Source organism: Sinohyriopsis cumingii, chromosome 1 (assembly GCF_028554795.1).
Source record: "Sinohyriopsis cumingii isolate HCF-2022 chromosome 1, ASM2855479v2, whole genome shotgun sequence".
Classification (NCBI taxonomy): domain Eukaryota; kingdom Metazoa; phylum Mollusca; class Bivalvia; order Unionida; family Unionidae; genus Sinohyriopsis; species Sinohyriopsis cumingii.
Window position 1 is genome coordinate 160,039,793 of NC_142961.1, and position 9,296 is coordinate 160,049,088.

General features: G+C 34.8%; 1 protein-coding gene across 3 annotated transcripts in view; it reads left to right on the forward strand.

The window, feature by feature from the left end:
• LOC149808237 (alpha-(1,6)-fucosyltransferase-like) overlaps positions 1-9,014 on the forward strand; it is a 72,982-nt gene extending 63,968 nt beyond the window's left edge. For all 3 annotated transcript variants that reach the window (XM_089975299.1, XM_089975308.1, XM_089975318.1), the window contains 2 exons: positions 6,939-7,089; positions 8,550-9,014. In XM_089975299.1, coding sequence (XP_089831425.1) covers positions 6,939-7,089; positions 8,550-8,873 — 475 coding nt within the window. In that variant the 3' untranslated portion in view covers positions 8,874-9,014. The remainder of the gene's footprint in view (positions 1-6,938; positions 7,090-8,549) is intronic.
• Positions 9,015-9,296: the final 282 nt, after the last annotated feature.

Consider the following 9,296-nt stretch of genomic DNA (forward strand, 5'->3'; position numbering starts at 1 on the left):
CTATTGAGTGCGAAGCAGGAGCTTATACTAGTCCTGTTTCGTACTGATTTGGGAACGCTTGTGTTCCTGTGTCAAGTTCGATTGGTGGATTATAAATTACAAAGAAGTTTGCACTGTCCGACATAGTCTGTGATTAATCCAGCAGTAACGTTGCTGACAACATTCCTATTGTATCTGATAGATAAAACTGAACTGCTGGCAGTTCGTGCTTTGCTTTTAGCGAACTAATTGCTGCGAATCAAATTACTTTGTAAAATGTATTATTTATGGGATGTTAGATAACCGTTTGTCACAAATTATCTAACATTTCAACAATTTTGTTGTCGATTTCTTTGCTCGTCTTTCGGGCTTCCTTTGATGATATTAATAGCATCAACCAGTCAACTATTTCAGCTTGGAAGTTAAATATTTTAATTCCACGATCTCTTAAGCCTGATCTGAGTGAATCGTTGGATTCAGATGATTCATCTTATTGCTTGATATCGAAGTAGATCTTTCTGAGATTTGTTTTTTCTTTTCTTAAACGTTCATTTCTTTTTTCAATCAGAATACTTTTAAAAAAAGTTATTTTCAATGGTCTACCTTATGTTTTTCTGTACCTGTGTATCGTTTCTAAGATATCACTTGCTAGATAACCATTTATATAGATGATCCCAAGAACAGTACTATTTTTGTTAAAATTCTCATAATCAGTAAACTTAACAAATGTTTTGCTATCATTAATCGGGTCGTCATATTTTTGTCATTTCCTGATGTGAACATCAAGTTCTGATCTAACATCACCGTACTCAGTATCGCTCCACTCTTTCACCTTTGACAAATCGTTTTTGATAATACTACTTCCGGAAAGCTCAAGTAGTATCTGGTATCTATAATTTCATACGTTTTGATATTTCTTTTATTTTCTAACTCGTACAATAAACCTGTCAGGATCTTTAAATAACACCTCATGTAACTTCATAATTTTTTAGGTAAGTTTAGCTTGTTTTGATGTGACAAACTCAGTTTGTTTCAGGCAATCGTCAGATAATTTTTTTGCTGTTTTTTTATAAGTTTATATTCAGAGGAAGATTTTGCAATTATATTTACCGCAACTTTCTTTTGTCCCTCTTCGAGGAAGCCGTTTAAACCTTTCTCTGATAACTTTTTACGTTCTTCTGGTGATGCAGCTGAAATATCAAGTTGTTTTCCAAGTACAGCTTCAGTCACTGGTCTAGAAAGTCTAGCAGTTTCTTCTGTAGTTTGCTTTTGTCCTTTTCGTTCCTGTTCGACTTTTTTCTTGTACGAGCATCTTGTTGCAACAAATTTCTTTAGAACTTCTATTCGTTTCGCATCCATTTTTATAAGTGTCTGTTAGATTAATTTTCACAGTCCAAAACCTGTCTATTCCACACCTGAAGATACGATCTCGATCTCGTGCTAGCTTATCAAACAAATAAAGTTGTTTCTGCTATTACCAGTAGCGTTATGATAAAGCTAAGCAAATTTATATTTTAATACACACCCGCACTGCTCTCGGGCTATGTTTTGTACATCAACGTTGTCCACACCAGTGAATAGTATGAAACAACCTGTATTTCGCCTGATAAATCAATCCACATCATAAAATCCTTGTGCCAGATAGACTGCATTACATTTTCTGTTGGGCGACAATGAAAAATACGATTTAATCTTATCCATCTCGCTGTTACTCAGCGGAATGTTATCGAAGACAATTATTTTATGTTCGTCTGAATCTAGCTCGGCAAATGTAATTAAATCTTAGGTTGTTTGATGATAAATATATCATCACCAGCGCCTAGTTCCATTTTTTAGCTTTTCATTGTATTTGCTAATCAGCTTGTATTGATACTGCCGTGGATTGATCGTGTACATTTAAACTCAATCGACGTTGAAGAGGTCGTGAAGTAATAGATTCATTAATATTTAATACTCAACTCGATAACACAACGTTGACCAATAACGATTTTGTAACAAATGTCAAGTTTATCAAGGACATCTTTGTGATAAAATCCGTCGACACTATGGTGGGAAATCTAGACATGGGATCGAACAAAATAACAAATATGGCTATTCCATCAGCAACATCAGATTTAACAAATAAAAATTATGTCGATGATATGATAGCAGAGAATATTGCATCACGAGTAGCAAGTCCGGTGATATGATGATAGGTACATTAAGCAAGGGCTCGAATAAAATAACAACGACTTAAAATCCAGTCGCCCCATTTGATCTTCCAAGTAAACAATACGTGAACGCTAAAATAAGTGCAGCATCAGTAAGTACAATTACTACCGCAGATGCCAATTATCTTAAAAAGTCCGAAAGCACAGTTACAGGTGCGATCTATGTGGCTGCCAACAAGATAACTTCTACTTATGTGCCTGTTTCTGCATTTGATATTGTCAATAAACAGTACGTGGATAGTGTTACCCACTGGATTTTAAACGTAGACATATCTAGATTTGGGATCAAAATACAGTGTCTAGTAGCTGTTGCAATTTGTAAATTTCAACTACGAAGTCGAGCAAATGCTGGTGTCGCACAAATTTATAACTGGCATTTAGAAACATCGAGTGATGATTCGGAATGGATTGCGCTGTATAAGGTATTAAATGTTTATGTTTATGCTTCTCACCAGGAATGAGAGGCCCTCAGCTGAGATACGCGATCAGAGACTTTGATATAATTAGCAAATACTGTCCTGTAAGTGACTGTGAGGAACGACGATAGAAAATTGAAAAGTTGTTGATAAATACGCTGCTTGAGCTAAATAAAGAAAATGTTTTGACGATCGACAGACCTAACCTTGTACAAACAAAATGTCATGGTGATAATAAAGATTCACGTTGAACTTGACAAAGAAACTGAAACAAGAAAACGTAAGTTTTAAAAAAAATCGTGAGCTCAGACATTTGCTAAACGTCGAGTATTTCGTGTGTTAGATATGGACTATTATAATGAAAAACGCTGTTAGAAATAGTAGATAATAGCGTTGATACTAACCTGCCAACAACAGCATATCTAGTTCTAATAGACTCTCTCAGAGGCGATAAAGAAAAATATAACGTATATCACATTAATGTTGCACTAAATGCAATGTCAGAAACTGAGTCCGGAATTGAATCATATGATAATGTCGAACGAGACATATTTTATCAGGAGAATGACCATATTACAACTGTAAATCCTAGCATTGATGAAGATTATGAAATATATAATAGTTCTGAACAATTTGCTTTGAACAACTATTTAAAAAAAAGAATCTGGAAAGTTACTGACAGAAGCAAAATTCCGAAATATCAGAAAACTGATTGCTAAATACCTGAACCTACCTGGGAACGACATAAATATAGAGCAATCAGATAATCGCGGTCTTTTGAGTTTTGCAACAACATATACAATTCTCAGGCAGCATCTAGTACGTAAACATTTTATGCTGGGGCAGTTATGTCATGTCGTTAGTTATATCGACGAAACATGATATATTATCGTGATATAGTCAATGGTATTACTGAAATAACAACAAATTTTGACACTCCTTTTTTGATCCTCGGATCGTAAAGTCTTAACAGATAGCAGATATAACGAGATCTCCTCTTAAGTGTATGATAAGTACACATATTTTCTTGCTGACCCTGTCAATAACAAATTGAGTGCTCTGGACGATAAAACTTCCGCTGAAAATACTTTTACTACTTTTTATTGAAATAATACTGAAATAGTTTCATAATGACAAAAAAAGAAACAATCGACTTCAATCTTATCTCATCAGGTCTGTCAGACAATGATAGGGATGAACTCATCAAATACTATAAATCTTATCATTTAAAAAACTTTGCTGTGTCAGAAGACCCAGAAAATATTACAGTAAAATAATAAGCGTGCCGATTTACATTCCTATGATACTAACAACATCATGAACTATATCAGCAGGCGAAACCGCAGATCCATTACTCCTGGTGGTGTCAGGGCAGGTATTATATAATCAGCAATACATAAAAAGATCGAGCCAAAATACGAGAATAAAAATACTTCGTGTAAAATACCAACAGCTACCTACAACAAAATTCTTAATCAAACTCGAGCTTATCTGCTTGGTGAGAAGCTTATAATGATAGATCAGATACAGGAGCTATGTGTCGAAGATTGTTTGCTTGTAGATATGATACCTAACAGAGTTGTGAAATATGAAAAACAGTACTCGCTAAATTTTGTGTGGAATATGTAATATGGAAGATATTACAAAGGAAGATGCTATGTTAAAGATGAAAACAATTCTTTTCGGAAGTAAGCATATGACGATTATGCTTGACAATGAAATGTACAGCACATATTTCAAGAACAGAAACAAGATAAAGTTGTCTCTGTTTAGCAAGGAAGATTCAACTTATTTTAGTAAGTTAGCTTGTATCACAGACTCACTTTCTGATGCTATTGACAATCTTGACAATCCAATATCTCAGAAAAAATGCACAAAGATCCCAGTTGATGATGAGCTAAAGAAATGTTATGCGGAAATGTTATGTCCATAGATCAATAGTTTCATATGGGAATGCTATCATCCTGCTAGAACCTGGCTCTCACATTAGGCGTAAGCTTAATCTATACTTGTTCTGTCATGATGATGAAAGTTATATAATAGCAAAAGATGAGACTTTAAAAATATCTCGACAAGATATAATACGCTCGCGACTGACTGAGCTATAAAAAAATAGCAAAAGGTAGTACACGCTGAATGACGTTTGATCTCTTAAATCTTGAGTATTGTTATATTTTTTTCATTGTGCGTGAACCCACCCACCCCACTCCCCCCGTGAATCGCTAAATGCGAAACGAAATTTTATAGATTCAAAGGGCTGTCCAGGCTAATTTTCAATTTTGTAAATGTTATGTATATTTGATTTAATTTATATTTGATTTAATTTAATTGTTCGTTTGTTAGGTTTTTTAAATTCCATTACATGCTGTTGTAATATAGCTTTATTTACTGAAATAGAGTTCAGTTCTGACTGATTTTTTGTATTTATGACGTAAACAACTTTATAGAGACATTGTATCTAATGCTGACCTAGTTCCTGTCATTGATTCAGAAATCAATAAGAGCTGAAGTAAACAACTTTTTTATATATTTTTTTAATTCGTCCTCAGAGTAAAAATTATTGGTTTTAGTCAAGGCCATACTGGGATTACGTGATGTTAGGCATGAAAAAGGCTTCTATGTTGTTCTAGAAAAATGATCATGTGCCTCTCATACGGAATATGTTTTGCGTCTTAAATTAGTGTATAACTATTTTCCATAGAGAATTTAGTCAGTCCGACTTTAAACGATTGACACTTAAAGGTGTTTTGTTGTGACCAGTTTGAGTTGAATTTTTAATTTTTCTTCAAATCATTTGAATTCCACGAGATTATATTTCCTTGGAAATACTTGTGCTCTAAATTAATTCTTGGACATAGACACTAATAGAAATTTGCACAGAATTCAAACACTGGAATATTATTTTCGGTGATTCAACAAAGAACTGTTGACACATCAGTACGGCCCTGACCACAGCATTCGTCATCGCCTTCCATTTTGGATTTCATCTGATTCGAACTCAGTTTCAATAGGACTTTTAACTACTAGGTCTTCTGTTTTGTATTCTTGGATTATTTTTGGATTTGAACCGTATGTGTTTTCATTTTTACCTTGTTTTTCTAGGGAAATATTTTATGTCTAATTTTACAAAGCTTGTTGTCTTTACTCTTTTTGTTGCGTTTTGAAAGAGCCTAAATGTAATATAATAAAAATAAGCCCCCACCCAAAGTGAGCCCCGAGCGCTTAAATATTAACGCCCTTTTTGAGGTTCAGAGGGGCCAGGCGAGTTGCACCCGGATTCGTTTTTTTTACAAGCTTATAATTACCATTTAAGTACATTTCATCTTTTTTCAATGAATCACAGGTTCCCCCCATTATAAAAGCGTCTGTTGCCGAACGCAGACAATAAGTAAATCGCGTTTTGTTTAGGATTCGAGTCGTTTTCATTTGTCGATCGAACGTTCGTCACTCTGTCTGCTACCGAATACTTACAGATATACAGATGGAATTAAAATATATAACTATATGAAACAGGTGTGTTGTGAAATATACCATTATCGCTCCTTTTTATTACCTGTCCATCTCAGCGAGTAATTAATAGCGCATATTATTTTAACAGTCAGACGTGATATGAAACATTCCTGCGTGTTAGGAATAGTAAAAAAATTGAGATTGTTAGGCATAGACAAATTCTGTATAAAATATAAATATAAACCGCGAGCGGTTTCAAGTAAAAATGGCAGTAGTAGTGATAAGTGGGCGTTTCTAAGCCAAACTCTTTTTTGTCTGACAACGATGTTGATTCAATGATAGGTCCTCACGTGGTAAATCGATAATGAAATCGACGCTGTTGCCTCAACAAAGTTGTTTTTGTATTTTGTTAAGACTAACATGGGTGGGGGGGTTCTGGCGGGGTAAGAATTATGCTGTCGTTCTAATACACAATAGAGTTTTGGTTTAGAAACCCCACCTAATACTACTACTTCGGCGACCCTAGCCTCGCACCTGTTCGGTATATCTTCAGAGAGAAGATTTCCAAAGCTTTCCATTTACCATAAGTGACACGTGCCTATGGTTAAAATACGTGAAAATGCTGCATCATTGTATATTGAACTTTACTGACAAACAATGACCACGAGCAAGTTTGACAGATACGAGTAGAAATAGTGCATAGGCAACTCTCAATACATTGTATTGACTATTTATTTAGGCTCGTTTCGAAAACAGACTTTAGTGTTTTAGCCCACGTTTGCTGTAGTTGCATCAAAGAGGCAGAGGCAGACAGTATTTGTGTGTAAAGACGACCCACACAATATTTCGTTAATTTTGTTTTTTTAACCTTTATATTCCCTAGGTATCCGGGCTATGATTTTATCAGTGACCAGGAAGTGTCTAAATCTGCAGACCCAAAAAACCGATATCAACTGACATCACTTTACGGCGTTTTACAAGATATCATTCTTTTGTCCAAATGCAACTATCTTGTATGCACGTTTTCTTCTCAGGTACGTCCTTGCATATATCAATTTTACAATAAATATCAAATGTGAAGTGTACCAGCAAATTGAACCAGTTATATATGCACATGCTTAAGTCCCACTAGCATTACATTTGTGTGCATTTTTCAAAAGATTTCTTTTGTACATTGATCCTTATAAACTTTTCTTTAATTAAATGTTAATGTAATTACTTTGTCGTGTTCATCGACTTAATTCTGAAGAATAATTCTTTCTTTTTTCTTTCTTTTCAATAGGTGTCATCGTTTGATTCTTATTGTATGACCGCTGTTTTTGCGTCAGATCATTTCAGTGTTGTAGATAGACCAATTGCGCAATATGCGTGTCGGACAAGTTACCATTCCTAATATCGATCACTACAATCATATCGAGGCTATCGATGCTGGGTGAATGTTGTTTATATTGATTTGGAAGTGTTGATAGGTGTTGGAAGTCTGACTAATATAAAAGAGAGTTTATCAAATAAAATCAGAAAGTAAAACCATATTCATACATTATATCAGTTAGACAATATTCTTTCGCGTGATAATATTTGTATTGTTCTGTGGGTTACGCAAATTGTATTTACAAAGAAAACTCGTGCACTGAAGCGCGCTCGATTTCTCTATCAGTAACCTTTTCGTCACCCCCACCATGCAATCAATATATCTGGTATCAGATTCGTTCATATCGTCTCACAAATACTTAGAGCACTCTATCAATCAGTCAAAGTTTTCATATAAAACGTTTAGAAAGCAATACAATGGAGGAAACATGACGTTTCGAATTACCCATTGTAATTTTAAATATATGGAGTCAACTTCTATTGCAACACTAGGGGCGCTCACTACTGAATACACCATTAAGGCTTGACTGGAAGGAGAGAGTGTTTTATTTTGAGAACTAAAATAAAGATCCAGCAAATAAGTTGCATTGACATTAGAGAACATATTTGTATCTGAGCAGGGGAACGGTCTAGGAGGTCTTTATATTAGATAGTGTAAAATTGGGTCGTTTGCCCAACAATTATGGTAAACATTCTTCGTTTTGATTTTACGGAAGCATAAAACAGCAATCTCAACTGATACAATTTCACCTGCATTCCACTTTTAAGCATAGCCCAAAAGGAAAAGAAAAGAAAACAAACTCCAAAAACGACCTGTCACACCAGTTTGTCTTCCAATTTTCGTTTGTCAAACTCGGATCAAGAAATCCATGTTTGGTTTGAATGGTCGTTTCATGCATTCAATTCTGTTATGTGAACGTTTTCTTTCGATAAACAAAATCGTACTTCATGAAGAGTTTAAACTACACCAGGAAGCTTATTGTGGGCATGTTCGCCGTTAGAAAACATACGTCAGTACTCATTACGTTTTTAGTTATCAAGAGTTAAAAAAGAAAGTTTCCCCAGTTGATTAAATTCATAGTCCGTTATACTAATTTACATTTCACCTCTAATTTTAATCCAGATATGTCGTTTGGCCTATGAACTAATGCAGACACATAACGGGGACGCATCCTCCAACGTCCAGTCACTTGACGACATGTTTTACTTTGGCGGGCAGACTGAACACATTATGGACGTAAGAGAGCCACATGTTCCGAGAGAACAGGGTGAAATTCGGCTTGACTGGAACGACTCGGTCGGAATTGCGGGAAATCACTGGGATGGATACTCAAAAGGAAGGAACAGAAGGACGGGTGAAACAGGACTGTTTCTTGCCTATAAAGTGAAAGATAAACTGAAGAGGGCGAAAATGCCATTATATAATATAAATGATTCCGTTGTTTGACATAAATAAACATATACATATTTTGCATGATTAAACATACCGGTGAACTCAAATACTCGAAAATGGTGATGAGATAAATAGTGCGGATATAATTGTACATGACTTTTATATTTTCACATTAAAAAGTACACTGAAAATGGTTATTAACTTGGCTTAATTAATTCAACTAGTAAAAAAATATTGCAATCATGACATTTTTATACATCAGCTCCTGTACGTATTTACGAGATTGTCATGCAGACCATGCTTTTAGCACTATTCCAGGTTTATAGTGTGTATGTACCAATGAAGACAAGATACAATACCCTATATACGTCCTAACTCCTAATTCATCCCTGTACCATTGATATGAAATGCATGCTTATTATTTTTTTAAAAGATCAGAAATATATTGTTACTGATTTAAACTATACTGTTTCTCGT